Consider the following 24,149-nt stretch of genomic DNA (forward strand, 5'->3'; position numbering starts at 1 on the left):
GTTAATCTTTAGTCTTTCCATTTTGTTTATCACATTGTCCAATCTTCCTGCTTGATATAGGGTTCTTACATCCAAGTGGCAATAATTTTCTTTTGTGTTACTTGAATTTTGTGAGCACTAGCTTGATGACGGTCAGGGATCCCCAGCTGACCAGAATCAACCCTACCGAGCAAAGCATCTTCAGAATTGTCTTGAAGATCCTCTTGACGCTGTTATTGTGTGATACATTTTGTGAGTTTGACCATGGTTTTCTTAGCAAATAGAGTCTAGGAAACATAGTATCTAGCAACAGTGGTTTGCTATTGCCTACCGTTGGGCGAACTAAAGAAATCGTCACTTCTCTTCCCAAATGTTCATCTGCCTGTACTATAGCTGTTGACATTTGAGGTCCTAGCTCATCTGCCTTCTCCGTCATAAGTTCAGTTACTGAATCTGCCGGATCTGCTGTTGGCCTTCGCTCGTATCCTGAGCAGGAATCCTTGCAGGTGCTACCGTTCCGGGTCAGAGTGGCCCTGGGAGCAATGAATGACTTGCCCCAAAGCTCTGAAAGTCCCCAGTCAGAGCCTCATCACCAGTTGCAGTTTAGAGTCATACCCTAGACTTAGAATAGAAGAGCAATAGAATGTGAATTACATAGGACCATAAGTTTAATGAGTCATATCATCAAGATACTTCTAAGAATTTTGATGACAAGAGCTAAAGGTAAGATACAAACTGAAATAGGTAAAGAACAATGTGGTTTTGTGAAAGACGAAGGTACAGGAAACACAGTATTGATGTTAAGGAGACTATCAGAATGAGCTATTCAAGTGCAAAAAGATTTGTTTGTTTTATCGACTACACAAAAGCATTTGATAAAGTGAAGCACAATAAGTTATTTGAAATATTACAGAAAATTTCAGATCTAGATTCGAAAGACCTCCGCCTAATCAGAAATCTGTACTGGGAACAAACTGCTGCTGTAAGAATAGATGGAGAAGTGAGTTAGTTTACAAAAATCGAGAGAGGTGTTAGAGAAGGGTGTGTTTTCTCCCTTGATTTATTTACTGTGTACAGTGAAATAATTTTACAAAAAATAAGAGACATCTTGGGAATCAAAGTTGGCGGTGAACACATCAATAATTTCAGATATGCAGATGACAATTGCAAGTACGGAGGAAGAACTACAAAACTTAATTGACATAATTGTCGAAGATAGACCTATTTTTGCACTTTCTATCAATTTTCAAAAAGACAATGTATGGTGTCACGTACCCCGTGATGGGTTAAAGAACCAGCAGAGATGGAAAACACTTTGGAGTCTGGTATTGCTATTAACTAATAATAATTATTAGTAACTATGCAATATAGTAAAATAAATCCAGATAAATCAAACAGATTAGCAATGATTATATATAAGTAAGTGTGGAATATATATGAAGACCAAGCTTCAAGTCTAGGGGTAAATAGTCTAGGGTCTTACGATAATGAGTAAAGTTCAGTTCGTGGTATTGAATTGAGTAGTGATGGAGAGAGAGAGGGAGAGATTTGAGTCTTCAGGTGAGCTGACACTGTCGATCTTCCCGTTGTCCTCAGTCCTTTAAAAGTCACCGACTGTGACCACAACAAAGGGGACCGTTCTTCTGTGGTGGAACTATCAACCCAGGCCCATTGGTCTCGCCCTGTTCACACTGCAAGAGCCACTGATCAATCCGCCTGTTCGACCCTCCAAAACACACTTTCTTTGGGCACAACAAAAGTCATTCAGTGTCCAAAATCATGTGTCACAGGTCTATCATCTGACCTTCTATTTATCTCACTGTACTGAGTACCAACTGTCTCTCAAATAACTCCTCCCTTCTCTGTGTAAGAATGTACAAGCAGGCAATGTCCTTGGAGAAAGTATAAACAACCTGTGAGCAGCCTTTGTGTGTGTGTCTCTCCCTCTCTCCCTCTCTCCCTCTCTCCCTCTCTCCCTCTCTCCCTCTCTCCCTCTCTCCCTCTCTCCCTCTCTCCCTCTCTCCCTCTCTCCCTCTCTCCCTCTCTCCCTCTCTCCCTCTCTCCCTCTCTCCCTCTCTCCCTCTCTCCCTCTCTCCCTCTCTCCCTCCCGTTGCCCTCTTCCTTCCCCCCCCCCCCAAAAGCACAGTTCATAGGGGTAATCAAGCACAGTGTATAGTAGTAATTCAGGACCCCGTCACAATGGTGATATCCAAAAAGAAGGAGAATCCTATCTGCAGGCTGTGAATAAACAGGGAAGATATAAAACAAGTACAGAACTTTTGCAACTTAGGAAGCTGGGTGACATCAGATGGCAGGTGTGACATGGACATCAAAAGAAGAATAGACAAAAGCCACCTTTACGAGAATGAAGAGTATACTGACCAACACTAAACTAGGCATGACAACCTGCCTCAGAGAACTGAAATGTTGTGTTTATCCAGTTATGTTATGGATTAGAATGTTGGACAATATCTAGTAACATGAGGGAACGAATTGAAGCAGCAGAGATGTGGTTTTTGAGGAGGTTGCAAAGAATATCCTGGATGAAATGAATATGTAACGAGGATGTCATGAACAGAGCAAACACAAAATGAGAAATAATGTATGAGATCATGAAAAGGCAACGTAACTTCATTGGACATGTGATTAGGAAAGAGGAGTTAAAATGCACGGTGATTATGGGAAAGATTGAAGGGAAGAAAGCAAGAGGAAGACAAAGACAAATGATGATGGAGACAGCAGCCAGAGAACTGGAAATGAATACCAATGAATTGATCCACTTGACCCGAAACAGGAGTGTGTGGGCCATGGCAGTCAAAGTTCAAACTGGGCACAGCACCCGATGATGATGATTCATACCTGCATATAGCTTTATTTGTGTCCATTCATAACCCACGCCATTTAAGGTATCATTTTCTTTTAATGCAAATAATTACTTTAAATGTGGTATTTTCTGCTTTTACAGCTTCAGCCAGCACCTTGGCAGCAGCAAACCCCGCACCAGCACAGAGTGCTGAGAATGAGGGATCACAGTCTACACATCAAGAACAGGTCAGATATCCTGATAACTTTTTTTTTGCTTACAGACTTAATGCTGGGATTTCTAACTTGTGTTTCTTTATTTCTATTTAGAGATTCAGCATGAAATAGGCCCATCCAGCCCATTACACCCATGTGACCAATTAACCAACTGGCCCATATGTCTTTGGAATGTGGGAGGAAACTGGAGCACCAAGAAGAAACCCACACGATCACGGGGGAACATACAAACAACAGTGGGATTGAACTTGGTGTAGTACAGCATTATGCTAACCGCTACACTACTATGCTGCTCAAACAGTACAGTATCTTTGGTCAGAACTTTATTCTGTGATTTGCTTTACCTGGATTGTGGATAATTCTGTGGCAATTAGTTAAAGCAGCATAGTATTTTAGCTTGCAGCATCAAAGACCTGGGTTCAATCGTGACCTTAGGTGCTGTCTGGATGAAGTTTGCATGTTCTCAGTGTGGGTTTCTTCCGTTTGCTCCAGCTTCCTCTTCTGGTCCTAAATACATGCAGATTGGTAGGTAAATTACCCACACTACATTGTCCCTAGTCTGTAGGTGAGCAGTGGAATCCAGGGTAGCTGATGAAAATGAAGATAGAATGAAGAAATTGAGATTGATGTAGGATTAGTGTAATGGATAGTGATGGTTTGCATGGAATCAATGGGCCGAAATGGCTGTTTCTGTGCCATATCTCTACAAATGCCAAACAGGAATTTTATACATTTGCGATATAAAAATGAGGTGGTTAAATGCAACTAAAATGTCAATTGATTAAGATCTAATTAAATGACACTGGATGGGAAAATGGAGCTGAATGGCTTCCTGGCTCTCGATTGAGTTCTTTGGTTAGACTGCTTGATCCTGATATTTGATATTTTTTGGTTTTTTTGGTGTATTCATGAGCTGTCATGTTAATAAAACTGAATGAATGATAGTTCAAGATCGTACCATGTTAATAATGATACCCTCATTGAGGCCATGCTTTACTTCATTACTAATATGGTGTGAGCTCGTGAGATTTGTTCCTTTATCAATGTTGAGTTTTATTAGAGTAAGCCATACATTTTCCACCAATGATTTTTCTGTACAATGTTAGGAACCATTTGTATTTAAAATATTTTAAAATGCAAGCATGTATTATACAATTTAATAGATTAAACTGGATAGCAGACAAGCAGTTAGTAACTGTTGTAACTACATCTTGTGCTCAAGTTGTCCGCAGGATGAATTGATCCACAATACTACCAGCTTTAGGTTCATGAAATACAACTGCATTTCATTTTTGACTGCAGCATTCCCTCATCTGTCCATATGCCTGCTTTCAATTTACTTGAATACACAAAAAATAGAGTCCTCAGAGTTGGCTGGTCAACCTACTTTCAACACATATAGACTTATGACTCCATAGAGGTCCTTGCAAAGTTAGGCAAAGCAGAGAAACAGAGCAAAAGTAGGAGGTTTAAGGATATTCTCATTTTTGAGTCGTATAATAAAAAAAGTGACTGCTGCAAACATTGAAATTTTAGTGCATTTTTCTGATGACTTGCACTAGGAGAACAAAATGGGTCTGTAATGGACAAACATTCATCTCTCACTGAATATTTTACCTAGGAGTGCATGGCTTCACGTTCAGAAGACACTCTAAATGTGAAAAAGGATGAACCAAGTTCGGTCTCTGATGATGAAGGTGATACTTGCTCAATATGTTTTGAGCCGTGGACTAATGCAGGAGAGCATCGTCTTGCTGCTCTGCGATGTGGCCATCTTTTTGGGTTTACTTGCATTGATCGGTGGCTGAGGGGACAAGGAGGAAAATGTCCACAGGTATGTCTGCAACATGGCATTGGGGTAATGAGCAAAATTTGCATCTTCACAAGTTTTAGAGAAGTATAATGGGCTAGTACAGTGTTCTCTTGTTTTTAAAGCCCAAAATAGGTGGATTCCACTGATACGAATAAAATTCTTGGCGGCTGTTTTACCTGAGTATAAAGGATAGATTCATGGAGCATAGACAATAAGGAAATGAGAGCCTGCACCTCTTGAGGTTTTAACGTCTATCTGAAGCCAGTGGCAGAATAGAACTATACTAAAAGATTTTGTTTGGATTTTGCAGTGTAATAAGAAAGCTAAGCGATCAGATGTGGTACTACTATATGCTCGAGTACTTAAAGCTGTGGATACCAGTGAACAGGAGCGATTAAAGAGGTATATACCAATATGTGAAAACTTTTTTCCACTTGAAGTTACGAAAGCTGCCGTACTTCAGCAGCAGGACTACGGGGCAGGAGTGGGGAATGATCAGTATTGGAGGTTGTGGAGAAACTCGATAAAAGCCATGAGCAAAGTGACCTGGATTTTGCTTAAGTGGTCCAGTACATTTTGGCCCAATTAAGCAGCTGTCCCAATTAGCCAAAATTTAATTAAAATAGTCAAAAATGTATATTTAAAAAAAAGACAAACTGCTGTTTAACTGGGCATTCAGTTATGTATTTAAGTGAAATACAGAACAAATTAAATCACTAATAATACTACAGTACTATAAAACTGTAGTTCCTAATAGTTATTAGTGTTGGCACATAGCCAAGTGGTTCAGGTATTCATCTAGTGATCTGAAGGTCACTAGTTTGAGCCTTGCCTAAGGCAGCGTGTGTGTTCTTGAGCAAGACATTTAACCACACATTGCTCTGCAACGACACGTGCGCCACGCTTTATGGGTCCTAATGCCCTTCCCTTGGACAACATTGGTGACGTGGAGAGGGGAGACTTGCAGCATGGGCAACTGCCGGTCTTCCCATACAACCTTTCCCAGGCCTGCGCCCTGGAAACCTTTCAAGGCGCAAATCCATGGTCTCATGAGACTAACAGATGCCTAAAAAATAGTTATTGATGGAAGAATTAATCTGGTGTACGCTGCCATGTTCTTTTAGCTGTAAATGAATAAAATCAGTCCAGATAATGGACTGCCTTCACACAGTTATGTTTTCCAATTTTTCATTTCTTTGGAACATTCAAGATGATTGTCAGTACCTTCAAATTCTTTGTAGTTCCAAACTTGTTAAAGTAGTGAAGTCATTTCATTTTCATTCCCGGCCATTTCTGGCATCTCCAAGCCTGATTGCTTGAAACCACAGTGAGCAAAATTGTTCAGAATTGTCTTGCTGCTTATTTCTCACCAACTATCAGTGATAGAAATCACTGCTTTTTGAACACAAATACATGCAACTACTCTACTTAAAAACTATTTGCTCCAAGCACAGTATAGAGCTTAATGGCCAAACGAGTGCATATGACTGATGCTAGTTAGAAACTTTGGCAACATTCTCCTGTCCCAATTAATCAGCCGTGTGTCTCAATTAAATGAAGAGAATTCCAGCTATTTTCATGATTAGATTTTGTTCTTTAAGAGTTTTCACAAATAAGAGGCTGACCTGATTAACCAGAATCTACTGTATTCAAATTCAGTCTAATTGTAGCATACTGTGTACCCTAATGGTATGTGAATTTGAGTAATAATGAAAACTTTAAAAGGAGCAGCCTTTGAGAAATCTGGCATTTTGCTCTAGTCCCACACCTGTGCAATTAATCTTTAAATTACTCTTCGAAATGGCTGAGCACAAGATCTCCAATATTCCCACTGTTGATCATATCCTGACCAATCTTTATAATTTCAGTAACATTGCCAAAAACAGATAATTTGGTAATTTTTGCCTTACTTGTGATTTACTGTATGCAAATTGGTTACTGTATTTTCTACTTTAGTGCCTTATGTATAATTCTGAAATCCTGAAAGTATAAAAAAATTCTCATTCCTAGTTCAAAGTATTGAATTTGAATAGAATATTTATGAACTTGTGCTCCCTTAAAATCTATTTCATAAAGTTAAAATTTCATTTTTCCTTTTGGATCTCCTTAATGTGTTTTCTTTGTGTGGCTCTTTTTCCATTCTGTTCTCTTGGACAGTGATCTGGAAAAGGAGCAAATGTTACGCCAGAAGGCAGAGCTGGAATCTGCACAATGTCGCCTCCAGCTCCAGTTCCTGACAGACGAGTGCTCCAAGTTACGTAAACAGTTGCAGGTCAGACAGCTGTAAATCTTCTCTAATCACTTAAAACAAAAGAAAGGTTATTGGTAAATTGATTTACAAAATCTCTTATTTCCACAAAATAACTACTCTACTTAATACTGTGGAGTTCCAGAGTATTATGGAGGTGGTTGGTTGGAGGTGCGTGTAGAGTGATTGTGTTTTACTGATAAGAAAGGAGCTGGTATCAGTGAGATTGTAGTTTTTAGTATGTTTCTTGGGAGGTACATTGTTTGTACCTGTGCATACCAGTTGCTCTTTTCTGTGTAAATATTTACACACAGTGAGATGATGCATACAGTAAATCTGCTTGTGTATAGAAAGGCGAGGCTGACGTCCAACCGGTAAGAGGCTACTTTGAGCCCCTTATCTCTGCCGGCTTTGTCGAGTACTGATCATTAGACACTCAGCTGTGTAGTACTGGCATGTGCAATACTTACAGCAGTCCAGCATCCATGAGGTGTTTGGGGATGCTGGAAGTGTGAGAATTGCTTAAAAAAATTACTGTACACAGTGACATTCTGTGCATAAATATTTAAACTGAAGAACTGTCATCTATAAAACTGTAATAATTCCTAAGTGATTGACAGGAAATCATCCAGTGTATGCTGCCATGTTCTTCTGAGTGACTGTAAATGGTTCAGTGGGGTGATATTTTCAGCTAATGTCAAATCTTGTGTTGTGGCGTGAATGAAATCATGAGAGAGAGAGAGAGATTAGATAGATAGATAGTGGTAGATACAAACCAGCTTCTTTATTTGACAAAACAAGGTTCAGCAGGCATCATATGGGACTGAGATGCTTTTGGTGGAAAGGTCTGCCGGCCCTGTGATGGGGCTCGATATTTATTTGCTAAACACAAAGGACAGTCCATATTAACAAGTATAGACAAAAACAACAGGAATTCTGCAGATGCTGGAAATTCAAGCAACACACATCAAAGTTGCTGGTGAACGCAGCAGGCCAGGCAGCATCTGTAGGAAGAGGTGCAGTTGACGTTTCAGGCCGAGACCCTTCGTCAGGACTAACTGAAGGAAGAGTGAGTCAGGGATTTGAAAGTTGGAGGAAGAGGGGGAGATCCAAAATGATAGGAGAAGACAGGAGGGGGAGGGATAGAGCCAAGAGCTGGACAGGTGATAGGCAAAAGGGGATACGAGAAGATCATGGGACAGGAGGTCTGGGAAGAAAGACAAGGGGGGGGACCCAGAGGATGGGCAAGAGGTATATTCAGAGGGACAGAGGGAGAAAAAGGAGAGTGAGAGAAAGAATGTGTGCATAAAAATAAGTAACAGATGGGGTATGAGGGGGAGGTGGGGCCTTAGCGGAAGTTAGAGAAGTCGATGTTCATGCCATCAGGTTGGAGGCTACCCAGACAGAATATAAAGTGTTATACCTCCAACCTGAGTGTGGCTTCATCTTTACAGTAGAGGAGGCCGTGGATAGACATGTCAGAATGGGAATGGGATGTGGAATTAAAATTTGTGGCCACTGGGAGTATAGACAATGAAGCTTTCACACCTTTTGATTAAATCAGTTCCACCAGTGCCAGCAGCATTCGGGCTGGTATTCAGGAATCCATTGTTCCAAACTGAATCCACAATACATTTATTTAGTATTTTACGTGCTTAACATGAAGGACAATCCATATTTACAAAGTGTAGATAAGGCTGTCTTTGAAACTACCCGTAAACTTCACACTTTCATCCCAGAAGCACCAGAAGCGTCTGGGTTAGTATTCTGGTATTCACAGCTTTTAGGAAATGCGTTGTTACGAACTCAATCCACAGTACTTTGTCAAAGATCAGAAGACTGGTGGCCAAAGTCATTTAAGTGTAAATGAATCATCTACCCAAAAACTCACTCTAACATCATGGACATCTTGGCAAGGGTCTAAGTTTTTTACAGTCAAAGTAAAAAGCAAAATTATCAAAAAACATTGCTTTTTTGAATTGATGTCCAACAGCTCAGATGGATAACACAAGCACATGCAACTGACACTATTTAAAACTATATGCTCTAAGTGTCTAATAGCTGCACAAGTGCACACAGCTGTGCTAGTTAGAACCTTCAACAGCAGTGTCCTGTCCCAGTTAAGTGGCATGGTGTCCCAAATAAATGAAAGGAATCCTGGCTATTTTCTCAATTAGATTTCTTTGAGTTGTCCCAAATAACTAATGGCTCAGTTAATCGGAATACAACAAAAAAAATCAAATGATTGAACTTGCGTGAAATGCCAGATCTTCAAGGAAGATGCTGCTGCATTTAGCCTACAACTGATCCTCCTGTGTAAAGGTGTAAATAAAGTAAAAAAAAGACTTTTCAGAAAAAACAATCTTGTGTAGGCTCAGTATTGAATTTTGCAAGTGGTCTAACCAAGGCTTGAGTCCTTGTGAGGTTGTGGGAACAGTTCAGTGATAGGGCAAGTGAAGTTGAATGAAGTTATCGTCACTGGTTCAAAAGCTGGATGGTTGACGGGTAATAACTATTCCTGAGCCTGGTAGTGAAAGTGCTGAGGCTCTCCTGTACCACTTTGATGGTAGCAGCGAGAAGAGAGCATGACCTGAGTGGTGGGGTCCCTGATGATGGATTTTACTTACTTATAAACAACACTCCATGCAGATGTGCTCAATGGAGGGAGGGCTTTACCATGGGGCCATATCCACTATTTTTTGTACAGTTTTCTATTCAGGGGCATTGGTGTTTTCATACCAGGCTGTGATACAGCCGGTCGATATACTCTCTACCACATATCTATAGAAGTTTGTCAAAAGTATGAGATGTCATACCGAATGTTCACAAACTTCTAAGGAAGTAGAGGCGCTGACGTAATTTCTTAGTTGCAAATACATGCTGGGCCCAGGACAGGTCCCTGAAATAATAACACTGGGGAATTAGAAGTTGCTGACCATCTGAACCTCTGATCTTCCAATGAGGACTGACTCATGGACCTCTGGTTTCCTCCTCCTGATGTCAATAATCAGCTCCTTGTTCTTGCTGACATTGAGTGAGAGGTTAACAACAGGAATTCTGCAGATGCTGGAAATTCAAGCAACATACATCAAAGTTGCTAGTGAACGCAGCAGGCCAAGCAGCATCTGTAGGAAGAGGTGCAGTCGACGTTAGAGGCCGAGACCCTTCGTCAGGACTAACTGAAGGAAGAGTGAGTAAGGGATTTGAAAGTTGGAGGGGGAGGGGGAGATCCAAAATGATAGGAGAAGACAGGAGGGGGAGGGATAGAGTCGAGAGCTGGACAGGTGATGGGCAAAAGGGGATACGAGAGGATCATGGGACAGGAGGTCCGGGAAGAAAGACAAGGGGGGGGTGACCCAGAGGATGGGCAAGAGGTATATTCAGAGGGAGAAAAAGGAGAGTGAGAGAAAGAATGTGTGCATAAAAATGAGTAACAGATGGGGTACGAGGGGGAGGTGGGGCCTTAGCGAAAGTTAGAGAAGTCGATGTTCATGCCATCAGGTTGGAGGCTACCCAGACGGAATATAAGGTGTTGTTCCTCCAACCTGAGTGTGGCTTCATCTTTACAGTAGAGGAGGCCGTGAATAGACATGTCAGAATGGGAATGGGATGTGGAATTAAAATGTGTGGCCACTGGGAGATCCTGCTTTCTCTGGCGGACAGAGCATAGATGTTCAGCAAAGCGGTCTCCCAGTCTGCGTCGGGTCTCACCAATATATAGAAGGCCACATCGGGAGCACCGGACGCAGTATATCACCCCAGTCAACTCACAGGTGAAGTGATGCCTCACCTGAAAAGACTGTTTGGGGGCCCTGAATGGTGGTAAGGGAGGAAGTGTAAGGGCATGTGTAGCACTTGTTCCGCTTACACGGATAGGTGCCAGGAGGGAGATCAGTGGGGAGGGATGGGGGGGACGAATGGACAAGGGAGTTGTGTAGGGAGCGATCCCTGCGGAATGCAGAGAGAGGGGGGAGGGGAAAGATGTGCTTAGTGGTGGATTGAGTGAGAGGTTGTTGTCTTGGAATCACTCAGCCAGATTTTCAATCTCCCTCCAAAATGCCACCTTTGATTCAGCCAATGACAGTGATGTCATCAGCAAACTTAAATATGGAATTGGAGCTGTGCTTAGACTCACAGTTATAAGTATAAAGTGAATAGATTGGGGGAGTTAAGCACACAGCCTTGTACTGCACATGTACCAATGGAGACCGTAGAAGAGATGTTGTTGCCAATCCAAACTGATTGGGTTCTGCAAGTAAGAAATTGAGGGTCCATTTGCACAAGGAGGTATTGAGAACAAGGCCTTGAAGCTTATTGATTAGTTTTGAGGAGATGATGGTATTGAATGCCAAGCTGTAATTGATAAAGGGTATCCTGATGTATGCAACTTTGCTGTACAGAAGTTTCAGGGTATAGTGAAGAGCCATTGAAATGACAACTGCTGTGGACCTGTTGTGTTGTTCGGCAAATTAGAGTGGATCCAAGTCGCTTCTTGGGTAAAAGTTGATGTGTTTTGTAACCAACCTCTGGAAATGCTTCGTCACAGTGCAAAGTGTTACCAGCAGTTCTTTTATCAATTAAGCTATATTTGTGAAATTGGACTTGAGATATACCGATCAGTGGAACACAAGTCAAATTTCTCTAGTGTCTAAGAAAATAAATCCTTAGTATATCCTGTTTATGCATCGTGTAACTATGGAAAGTGTTTCTTGAAGATTGCTGCTTCTGTTTGATGGTCTCAGTGGCTGTAGATTCCAATTTTGAATAATCTCTTTGCCATGTGCTCTCATGACGTACATACATTTGAAAAGTATAAAGAGAAGTGGAAAATTTTCATTCCCATATTGCCCAGCACAGACCTACCCTTCCCAGACAATTATGTAGTCAAAAAATTTTCAACCCATGGTAACTTTCATTTGTGGTTGCAACAGATTGCATTAGGTTATTAATCTTCATAATCAAGACTTGAGCATTAATTGTAAATGTGTTAGTTCATTACCTTATTAAATCCCATCTGTTTTGTTAGCCTATTCTCTCTAACCATTGGCAACCAAAAAAACATACTTCCTGACACTTTAATCTAATGCTACTTAACCGTCTATAAATGCATGCTGTCTAATTTTACTGTCCGTCCATTCAAGCAAAACAAAATTGAGCAAAAAGCATTAGCAATGAGTACAATTCTAAATAGTGGATTGTGGTTAATTGGGACATATCAGGGCCAGTACATTTCAGCCCAATTAAGTAGCTGTTCCAATTAACCAAAGGTTCTGGAAATAGTTAAAGTATTTTTTATTTAAAAAATGGCAAACTTGTTTAACTAAGTAACAAATTACATATTTAAATGAAATACAGAGCAAATTAGAATACTATATCAATACTAGTGATTGTCTATCATCCGATAGTAATAGGAAACCTGTGCAAGAGTGTTTTTAAAGTGGAAAAACCATTGCACTAGGGCAGTTCCACTCTCTCAACCTCTGAAATCCAGGTCCAGTGGTGTGAGTAGTCGTCACAACTGGGGTCTTCTTTGGTTGTAGTAGATGACCATGACTTCTATGCCTTGTTATACCCTTTCGCTCTCCATGGAGTGTTGCACTGCTAGGGCAGACATGTCCTATTTCTCTGGGGTATGAGACTCAGCGGCTACCCTCACCTGCTTTAGCCTGCCTGTTGAAGTGGTGTACTGGTGTGTGGCCACTATCGCATGCAAACTGCTACTTGGAGCCACTGTGAGAGCTGAGTATCTGGTGGGAACTAAAAGTAACATACAGAATGATTTTCGATACCTTAATTCTTCATAGTTTCTTGTGAAACTGAGTAGTGAAATCTCACTCCTGGCTGTTTCTGGCATCGCTAATCCTGAGTGTTTGGGGGAAAAACAGTTCTGATTTCTCACCAATGATCAGTGATAACTCACTGCTATTTGAACACAAACACACACAACTAATGCTATTTTTTTTATTGTTCTGTGCCTTGAAGCAAGGTGTAGTGTCTAACAAGAAGGCAAGTGCAACAGTCCCCTGTCCCAATTAAGTGGTATAGGATTCCAAAGGAACAAAGGAAATCCCAGCTATTTTCTCAATTAGTTTTTGTTCATTCAGAGTTGTCCCAAATAAATGGCTACTCCTCTTAACTGATGGACCAATTAACCAGAATCCACTGTGTCTATGGCCATAAAACTACATAACATTCATACCCGTCCTGATAAAGGTCTCTGCCGGAAATGTCGACTCTTTACTCGTTTTCAGTGATGCAGCCTGACTTGCTGAGTTATTCCAGCATTTTGTGTGTGTTACCTAATTCAACATTTACTACCATGTCAGGGAGCCAAAGTTCATAACTACCAATGTAGCTGTTCTTTTTCTGCAGCCGTGCCATTATCTTAAATTGCCAATGGTCATCCTTTTTGCTTTTTGGATAATGTTTTGGTATGATGTAAATATTGAAGGACTCTTCAGTTCCCAAGTGCTGACTGTGTCACTTTTGAGTCTACTGACCCAATAGCACTTAAAACTTTCAATTTGTTCTGTTCCAGGAGAGTTTATATATGGTGCCACTGAAGCCTTTTGTTATCGGAGCAGGTGTCGCAATTTTCAAATACTGGCACTTCTGAAACTGAACTTGAGAGTGTACGCTCACGAGATGAAAAGGAAAGGTCAAATTAGAGGAAAGAGAAAAGAAATAATTTTCTGCATCCATACCCCTTTCAATGTAAAACTGTAGTATAAAAATAATAGTAATTTTCAATGTTGGAGTTTGTGATTTTTGTTTTTGTCAGCGAAGGAACAGCTGTCCTCAATTCCACACTATAGTGTATTCTTGCAGGTTACAGCACTTGGTACACATCTATGCTTTAAATTATTCATTTTTGTGATCTGAGCATCACCATCAAGGACAACATCTATTTTCCATGCCCTTGAAGGTGAGCTGTCGTCTTCATCTGTGGTAGCACTTCTGATATCTTAAAGTGAAATTGGGAGAAAATCATTGCGAGCAGTTCTGAGCTCCTTGTGTAAGAAAGATGTGACGGCATTGGAGAGGGTATAGAGGAGGTTTACAGGAATGATCCCGGGAATGAAAGGGTTAGGTTAACGCATAAGGAACATTTGATGGCTCTGGGCCTTTACTTGCTGAAATTTAGAAGAATGAGAAGGGGAGCTCATTGAAGCCTGTAGAATATTGAAAAACCTGGATAGAGTGGACATAGAGAAGATATTTCCAATAGTGGGAGAGTCTAGAATCCGAGAGCACAGCCTCAGAATAGAAGGGTGTCTCTTTGGAACAAATGATAGGAATTTCTTTAGTCTGTGAGTAGTCAATCCGTGTAATTCATTGCTGCAAATAGCTGTGAAGGCCAAGTGATTGGGTATATTTAAAGCAGAGTTTGATAGGTTCTTCATTAGTCAAGGTGTTGAAGGTTATGGGGGAGAAGGCAGGAAAATGGGGTTGAGACAGATATAAACCAGTCATGATGGAATGGCGAATTATACTGGATGGTCTGAATGGCCTAATTCTGCTCCTGTGTCTTTATCATCTTAGGGGTTTTAAGGATTTGGAACTAGTGATGTGCTTCAAGTCGGAATGGTGTGCAGCTTTGAGGACAATTTTCATGTAATGGTCTTTCCACATACCAGCTTCCCTTGTCTTTCTTGGTAATAGCATAATCTGGGTATGTGATTTTCAGTATATTTTGTAGATGATACAAACTGCAGCCAGTGTCCACTGAACTATTGTATGCTGGTGGTGAAAGAGTGCCTGTTTCAGGAAGTTGATGGAATGATAATTTCTCCTGGATGGAGTACGACTGTTCCTGATTTGTGTTATAGATCAATAAAAGCCCTGAAGTATCAGAAGGCAATTTACTTCTGTAGTCTCTGACTTGCTCTTCTAACCATAGTGTTGCTGTGGCTAGTCTGTTCAGTTTCTGCTCAGTTAACTTTTCCCCATGGGCTTGCAATGATAGAACCACTGAATATTAAGGGTAGGTGGTTGAGACTTGCTCTCACTGACACTTTGTGGAGCAAATATTTTTTGTCACTTCTGAACCTCTGCTTGAATGTTGTCGAGGTTTTGCTGATGCTTGTATGTGCTGTTTCATTTACCAAGAAGTTGCGAATGGAATTGCACTATTCAATATTGTTGTATGCAATACACAACACTATACATGCATGCATTTCTAAATGACAATAAATGAGGACTGAGTGTCCTCATAATCTAATCTGAAATCTAATCTATACAATATTCAACAAACATCCTCAGTTCTGACCGTGTGGAAGGAAGGTCATTGAAGGAGTTGTAACTGGTCAAGCCAAGGATGCCATGCTGAGGAACTCCTGTAGTAACAGCCTGAGACTGTGGTAATTTATCTCTGGTATCATATTTGAAGCATTTTCCTTTATCTATGATGTAAGGTGCAATCCCAACCACTGGATTTTCTTTCCTTTCCCTACTGACTTCCGTTATACAAGGGTGTCTTCATGCTCTTGGTAAAATGCTTTCTTGCTGTCAAGGCCAATTGCTGTTATCTTCCCTTTGAAATTCAGCTCTTTGGCCCATGTCAAAAGGTCTTGAATATCTCTGACATAAAATTTTTGAAAAACATTTAAAAGCAACTAAAAATTAATCATGTTACAAAACTGCAAAATGAAATGTATTAAAGACTAGATCTCACTAGTTAAAAAAAATCATTTGACACAGTAATTCTAAATGCGGTAAAAGGGCATATCATTGAGTTAGCTCTTGAAATCATTGCATCTGCTCCATTGGGACTGGTTTAGTAGGCAGATTCCCCAGTTACCTACTAAGGAACTGCAGGAGAAATATTTGGCCAATGAACTCCCAAAAGAGCCTTGCATTAGTGCTTGGTAGCACCATATTCAATAACTTCAGGAGCAACACACACAGTGCTGGAGGAACTCAGCAGGCCAGGCCCGGCAGCATGGAAATTAATAAACAGTCAACGTTTTGGGCCAAGACCCTTCATCTGGACCTTAAGGATCCATGTCACAAGCTATCCTTGGCAGTAAATTCAGATGTTAATCTGCTTTCCCTGCTGAAAGGTTGTGTTCAACCACAGAAAATACAATGTATGCAGTTCTGATTACCGCACAACATTTAAGATTAAAATACGCGAGAATAAGGAAGGGATATGAAGATATTGCCAATACTGGAGAATTGTAACGGAGGAAAAGTTAAGCTGGAGTTGCTTTCTTTGCAATAGGAAATGCTAAGGGTCCATTTAACCAAATTGAAATAGATTAAAAAGTGAAAAGGAGCTGTTTCTTTAGGTTTCAGTGTTGAAGGACCCCAGATTTGACTAAGTTGCTAGAATCAGTGAGTAGAATATATTTTGAGGTAGGAGGTGGGAAGAGGTTCAAAGAATGATTAAAGTTTTTTTTAAACTAAATTGTATTTAATACAAACACACACATTTCCAGCATCTGCAGATTTTCTCATGTTTGTATGTAGGAGGGGGTGGGGGAAGAACTTACAACTAATATTAGCAAACATGACCTGGAACATTACCTGATTGGTTTTAAAAGAACCCTTTTGGTTCACTGACAGTATGCTTGGGAGGAAATGTTCCATTTCCTTTTTTAACTGACCTGGGTGACCAATGACTTCAGACCAATTCCATGTGATTGTCTCTTAAATGCTCTCTGAAATAACTAGGCAAGCCACAGGACATGTACTACTGCCACTAAATTTAAAACAGAGGAGGAATAAAACTTGATGAATCACTTGTTTTGGTCCTAGTCATATCGCATGGAAACAGACCCTTCGGTCCCCCAAATCTCTACATCACGTACCCATTTACACATTCCTACAGTCTCGTTTTATTTTCCTTGTATTCCTATTCACTTCTCTCCTCCCTCTCTCACCTCTTCCCCCCCCCCCCACACCAAACCTTCATTTCTGCACCAGGGTAATTTAGTATCAATGAATGTATTTTGTAATGTGGGAGACTGGAGTACCCACATGATGTTGGGGAGGACATGCCTGCTCGATACAGATATTGGGGATGAATCCAAGTGGCTTGAACTGTGAAGGAGTGACTATGGACGGCTCCTCTGCACTCCCCAAACAGCCCAGTAAACCTAGGGGCATGGTGTAATCAGCTTATGTAGTTGTGGAGACAGGATTTTCATTTTTGGCTGGTAGGACTCCATGTGGCGTTGCCCATCTGCAGTTTGCTTTGAGGAAACTAATGCAAAGAACCAAAGTTGGGAGAATGGCAGATAACAGGCAGGTTGAACAGAAATACTCCATGGTTACCTTTGGTTCACAGCATGGATATTTTGCACCACTGATCTGACATAACCCCCTTGCATGAGTGGAATGCACTGGCAAGATACTATTTATTTACATTTCTCAGATCAGATTTTTGAATTCATTTTCTTAAAATCATTGTAGCTAAAATGGACGGAGGGACAGCCAGCAATGTTGAAATTTGAATTGCAAATAAGGTGCAGGGCAGACATTGTTTAGACAGCAGCTCACTGTATGAATTTATGTAGCATTTAGCTTTCTTTGCTAGGGATATTTTTGAGTTTTGTTTCTGTATTTGCTAATTGTGAAGCTTTGCTTTGACTATCATGTGAATGTGTTAAATTTAGTAATATTTACTAAAAAGCTGTATTATATAAAAAAAAAATTCTGCGTTGAGTTCCTGGTATGCATCTACATGGCTAGGTGCTGAAAGACTTTGATTTCTCTTTGACTCTGGTGGGTGTTTTATGTGGCTGTGGCACAAATGTGATATTTAGTTTTGACCATCACTACAGGAGCTGAGATGCCTGATGGCCAAGCATGGTCCAAGTGCTTCACAAGGTCCCTCAAGTTCAAATAACTCACTGAACATCAGTTCCAGCCAAAGTCAGTGCAAGTACCAGTTTGAGAAAGGCATTATGATTTCACAGAGTGGAAACTGTCGAGTCATGGCGTACTGTGCTTCAATGAGCTGCCTCGTTGTGTCCCAACCTTCTCCTCAAACCAGTCTCCTTCCTGGTAAGTTTCTGAAGGATTTATAAACTTATTGAAGTATTAAGAGTTATGCATGTTGCAGTTTGCAATATATAAATAAACAAATCTCTTGTTTCATCTGTAACTGTCTTTCAAAGACATCATTTTAGCTTTTCATCGTTTACTTCCCATAATCTGTGAATTATTTTATTAACGTTAGTCACTTCTATATGACTGTTTTCCTCTACTGCCATGATGAGGTTATTCTCAGGTTGGAGAGGCAACAACTTGTATTCCATCTTTGTAGCTTCCAACTTGATGACATAAACATTGATTTCTCTAACTTCAGATGATTTTTCCCACCTCCTCCTTATCTCCTTTTTATCTACCTGTCACTTCCCTCTGGTACCCCTTCGCCTTCACTTGTTCTCTTGGTCCACTCTCCTACGTGGACACGTGGCCAAGTGGTTAAGGCATTTGACTAGCAATCTAAAGGTCGTGAGTTCGAGCCCCAACCGAGGCAGAGTGTTGTGTCCTTGAGCAAAGCACTTAACCACACATTGCTCTGCGACGACACTGATGACAAGCTGTATGGGTTCTAATGCCCTTCCCTTGCACAACATCGGTGTCGTGGAGAGGAGAGACTTGCAGTATGGGCAACTGCCAGTCTTCCATACAACCTTGCCCAGGCCTGCACCCTGGAGAGTGAAGATTTTCCAGGCGCCGATCCATGGTCTTGCAAGACTAACGGATGGCTTTAAATTAGTTAATTCTCCTCCCAGAATTCTTCTTCAGCCCTTCACCTTTTCCATCACCTCCCAGCTTCTGACTTCATTGCACCTTCCCCCCGCCCCCAACCTGGTTTCACCTATCACTTGCTAGCTTGTACACGTTCCCCTCTTTTCCCTCCGCCCCCCCCCACTCTCAACTTATTATTCTGGCTTCTTTCTCCCACCTCACCCTTCTCCTTCTTTTACTGTCCTGATGAAGGGTCTCAGCCCAAAATGTTGAACATTTATTCCCCTCCATTACTGTTGCCTGACCTGCTGTATTCCTCTAGCACATTGTGTGATTAAGCGTTTTTCCTCCAAGCCTCATCTTTTCTCATCTGGCTCACAGGGTGCGGTGTTAAGAAGATCAGTGCTGTGAACTTCCGCAGTACCCAGTACATTCCAATCCATTCCAAACAGATCAGAGGCTTGGCATTCAGTGATCGACTTGACAGTGTTCTCTTATCTGCTTCACTAGACACCACTGTCAAATTAACCAGGTAAATGGGTATTGGTCTGCAGTGCCCCTTATAATGGGAGTAAAACATTGGCAAAATGTTACTGGCATTGTTGCGGCACCAGACGAGTTATGTTTGTCATGGATGGTCTCTACTGACTCTTGTTGGAACGTAAGGATTATGTGCATATTTTTTGTTTGCTCCAAGTTGTCTTCAGTTATTTATTTATTTGAAGGTGTCCTGATTCTTTACGTTGGAGATGAAGTTTTGGGCAGTAGGTGCTAATGAAATAGAACCCTCTGCGTGCTGTGTGATTTGGTTAAACCAGGGGTTCCCAGCCTGGGGTCCACAGACCCCTTAATAGTATTGGTCCATGGCAACAAAAAAAGGTTGTGAACCCTTGGGTTAAACTGGTTTTCAACAACTACTCCAATTTCTTACTTGCATCTTCTGACACTTCCTCATTTTCCACTTGCATTCGCTATCTCATGTTTCATGTTGCATTTGCAGATGACCAGCACTGGAATTTTTTTCTCCCCAATTTCCTCAAACCCTCTCTCCTCTCTCTCCCCCCCACCCCCACCCCCACCCAACCACTTCGGCCTTGGAAGGTGTTGATGCCCCACTTGTATCTGCTTTCATGGAGAACAGCTGCTTCTCAGTACCGTGCTTATTTAATTTCTGTATACTTTCTGAGTCCAGCTATACTATCACACAGCTAACCAAGCCTGAACCTGCTTGTGCCAGACCTCTCTTGAGATTTTGCAGCTAAACAGTCAACTTAGTAATGGAGCAATTAATTTCAGATCTGTGGTCTTTCACATCCATCTTCAGGGCTTTGGGATCGAAAGATGTTAGAAATGAGGAGGATTGAGACCACAGAGGGACCTGAAAACAAGAATGAAGATTTTAACATGGAACTGATGCCTAACAAGGAGCCCCTGTAGATTAGCTGGCACTGGGATAATGGATGAATGCTTCACTGAGCAAGAACATGAGCAGCAAGTTTGGATGGCCTCAAATGAGGGAAACCAGCTAGCATGAAGTCTTCTGAAGTGAATGAACTTGCATAGGGAAGGTTTACTTAGTTGGAAAATTGTAAAAGAAATGCCTTTGAGATGGCAAGTATCAGTTTAGAACTTCATATTTGATGCCTGGTCTGATGCAAAATATTGTCTATTTTCAAGAATTGCAGAGCTATGTTTGGAGTTGAACAGTGTTTGTATGACAGAGGTAGACAGTGTAGATTTCTAGTGTAGACTGTCAGTCTTTCCATGATTATTACACGGAATTTCTGTTCATCCTCTCCTAGACGGCAAGCAAGCATTGTGATAAGTGAGGGTTCAAGAGTAGGGTTGTTGAGGTAAAGCCAGCTGTTGACAGCATATAACTTAATCTACATATAATGTATATGGGCCAGGAATACTTTGTTACCCAGACAGAGAAAGAATTGTCTGTCATTTCCATTCAAGTCTTTGTCCCTCAGGATTGAGGATTTGTTTAAGGCTGTACTTTAGGAGAAGTATTGGGGTGGGAGAGAGTAACCCATTTAAATGGGGACAAGGGTATTAAAGATAGATGTAAAAATTTGAACAGGTCTGTAGAAATATGAAGTATTTAGCGCAGTTGAAGTTTTCAATGAGTAAATACGAGTGAAGTGACAAGAGATCATGTTCCAAAAGAGTGCATATGTCATTGGGAGGGTGAGGATGGATATGGTTGAAGATAAATTAAAGGTGCTGCAGTTTGTGATTGAGGCAATAGTTGGGAAGCTCAGTGAGATGGCACAATCAAGAAGGTGACCAGGAATGAGTTGTGGAATTAATGTGAAGTATGAATTTGGGAGGGAGAAGAGGGCAATGAGCTTGAGATGCATGAGAGTAAGGCAATTTGAATTGGAAGGTGAAATCTCAGAAGGGTAAGTCCTATAATATTCAGAGGCTGAAGGAGAGAAATGAAGATATGAGAAAACCCAATTTCCCTCGGGATCAATAAAGTATATCTATCTATCTATCTAAACTCTCCTTTGTATGTGAATAAATGAATGAGAACAGTCATTTTTGAACAGGAGCCGAAAGTGGTGGGGGGAAGAAAAGGTGTGATGTGTGATAGACCAAGCTGTCATTTGCTGATGAAAGTTTCAGCAGCACTCTGACAGTCTCATTAGGTAAGTGCTGAAATGTGTAGCTAATTAGAAAAAAGTTTGAGGGATGATGTTGTTGTTTACAGTCCAGGCTCTTGTCAAAGCCATGACACTTGTAATCATTTGCTGTAAAGTAGAACTGTTGCTTAGATACTCTGAAAATTATCTTGCAAGATGTTGTGATATATAAATAAGATGTTAGAAGGCAGACCACAATCGGATTAATTGCACTTGCTATTGTCAGCATTTGACAACCCAGGAAGCATTAATAGCTGGCAGTAGATGAGGGAATTTGCAGCACTCTAATTTATTCCAGTTCGAAAGTGCCTAGTGCTCAAAGCCACATCCTTCCTTACTAGCGTTGGTTAAATTCATGACAGAGGAATTGTGAATGGCTGCACTGTCTCATTAGCTAAGTTGATTTTTTTTTTCTTGATGAGAAAAAGGCCTTAAGCCCTAAGTTTGTACCTCAATGTTAGCTATTCCATTCTTTGCCATCATCTTTTGTTTGATTTAAACTATCTTAAGTATTTTGTTTTGAAATTTCTGTCTCTAGTTTGATTGCAAATACTGTGGTACAGACCTACAACACTGGTCGCCCTGTATGGAGTTGCTGTTGGTGCTCAGATGACACAAACTACATCTATGCTGGACTGATAAATGGTTCTATCCTGATGTATGACATGCGGGACACCACCACCCATGTTCTGGAGCTCCCCCCACAGGGTTCCAGGTAGTTATTTTTCAATGCACATTAGCTTTTATTTTGCTGTTGCACTACTCACCACCTTTTGTCCTTCCTGACACCAAATGCTTGCCCACTTATTTTCGTGATATATAGTATTGTGCATATATAGTCCTAGTCCCTCACCCTGTAGCCGTCTGTACTTTCGATGACTGTTCCTCTCATCGTGCAGCAACCTTTTTCCCAGCTCACAGAGAAATGTAGCATGGGAACCGGTCCTTCAGCTCAATTTGTCCATGCTAAGTTGCCCAATTAGGTTATTTCTTCCTGCGTTTCTCTCGTATCCCTCTGAACCTTTCTTCTCTGTGTACTTATCCAAGTATTTGTTCTTGCCTTAACCACTTCTTCTGACAGCTCATTCCATATAGATGCCACCCTCAATGTGAAGAATTTGCCTCTCATTTCCCTTTTAAATCTTTATCCTCTCAGTTTAAACCTTTTCCCAATAATTTCTGATTCCCTGTGCATTCACCCATTGATACCCCTCATAATTTTATGTACTCAGTCTCCTACACTCTAAGGAATAAATTCCTAGCCTAACCAATCTTTCCACATAACTCCACTTGTATGTCTTAATATTCAGGTGTCCTGTGACCTCGCTGTCCTACCTCCCTCGAATGGCATCTGCAGCATTTCCATGCGGTGGTCTAGTGGCAGGCACTTTGGAAGGGGGTTGTTTTTGGGAACAGAAATCCACAAACACATACAAGGCACATCTGCTACCTCTGGAGGCTGGGAGTTGCACAGATATACAGATTGAACCTGTAATGCGACACTGCCTTGTTACCTACAGACCAGGTATGTGGAAGAACTGGGAATATGTTGCCAATGGATGTTGAATGGAGTAGGGTGGGTATTGAGCAATCATCTGAAATCAAAGCTACAGATGTTAGAAATCTGAAATAAAAACAGCAGTTCATGCAGCACCTGTGCAGAGGGTAGTTAACACTGCAGTTCAGTTATCTTTCATCAGTAAATATTTCAACATTTTCATCTTTTAATTGGGCACTGAACTGTCTGGCTTGGCTGGTACAGTGCCTTGAAAAAGTATTCAGCCCCCAACCTTTTGTTCACATAAGTGAGTATTATAACCGGGGATTTTAATCAATTTAACTGAGAATTGTTATTTGTCAATCACTGCCCAAAAACAGGGAGAATTGTAAAACATAAACTAAAAATTCAAAAACTGCAAAGTCAGCAGTTCAAAAGTATTCATCCCCCTTTGCTCAGTAGAGTACTTAACTGAGCCACCTCTCACAGCTATTACAGCCAGTAGTCTTTTTGGATAAGTTTCTATTAGCTTTGCAGAATGTGATGGAGCAAGATTTGCCCATTCTTCCTTGCAAAATTGCTCCAGCAGTGCTGGTTTAGTTGGGGAGTGGCAGAGATGATCGATCGGGTTAAGGTCAGACGCTGACTGGGACATCAATGATTACTCTGGCAGTATGCTTTGGTTGTTGTCATGCTGAAAGACAAACTTCCTCCCCACTTTAAGCTTTCTGGCAGAAGCTAGCAAGTTTTTATCCAGGATCTATCTATATTTAGCAGCATTCATCTTCCCATCAATCCTGACCAGATTTCCAGTACCTGCTGCTGAATAACATCCCCAGAGCATGCTGCCACCTCCACCATACTTTACAGTAGGGATGATGTTAGTGTTAACTGGCTGATGTGCAGTATTAGATTTAGACCATATGTACCACTTAATGTTGAGGCCAGAAAGTTTTACTTGAGTGTCATCCGACCATAAGACCACCTTCCACGTCTTTACAGTACTTTCTAAGTGACACTATGTAAAGTCTTTACGGGCAAGGATATGCTTTTTTTTTAAGCCAGGATTTCTTTCTTGTCGCTTTTCCATAAATACCTTTTATATGCAAGGCCTTAGAGATTGTGGAGCCATAAACTTCATCTCCAGTTGCAACCACTGACTTCAGCAGTTTACTCAGTGACTGCCAGTGTCATAGCAGCCTTTTCATACAAATGTCA

The 24,149-nt window shown here is 41.0% G+C and overlaps 1 protein-coding gene across 2 annotated transcripts in view; it reads left to right on the top strand.

Moving 5' to 3' along the window:
* The window catches only part of rfwd3 (ring finger and WD repeat domain 3), a 63,333-nt gene that overhangs the window by 27,836 nt on the left and 11,348 nt on the right, over positions 1-24,149 (top strand). For both annotated transcript variants that reach the window (XM_063067396.1, XM_063067397.1), the window contains exons 4-11: positions 2,945-3,030; positions 4,640-4,852; positions 5,142-5,233; positions 6,989-7,103; positions 17,867-18,089; positions 19,164-19,314; positions 21,972-22,148; positions 22,744-22,958. In XM_063067396.1, coding sequence (XP_062923466.1) covers positions 2,945-3,030; positions 4,640-4,852; positions 5,142-5,233; positions 6,989-7,103; positions 17,867-18,089; positions 19,164-19,314; positions 21,972-22,148; positions 22,744-22,958 — 1,272 coding nt within the window. The remainder of the gene's footprint in view (positions 1-2,944; positions 3,031-4,639; positions 4,853-5,141; positions 5,234-6,988; positions 7,104-17,866; positions 18,090-19,163; positions 19,315-21,971; positions 22,149-22,743; positions 22,959-24,149) is intronic.

This window comes from Mobula hypostoma, chromosome 14 (genome assembly GCF_963921235.1).
Source record: "Mobula hypostoma chromosome 14, sMobHyp1.1, whole genome shotgun sequence".
Classification (NCBI taxonomy): Eukaryota; Metazoa; Chordata; class Chondrichthyes; order Myliobatiformes; family Myliobatidae; genus Mobula; species Mobula hypostoma.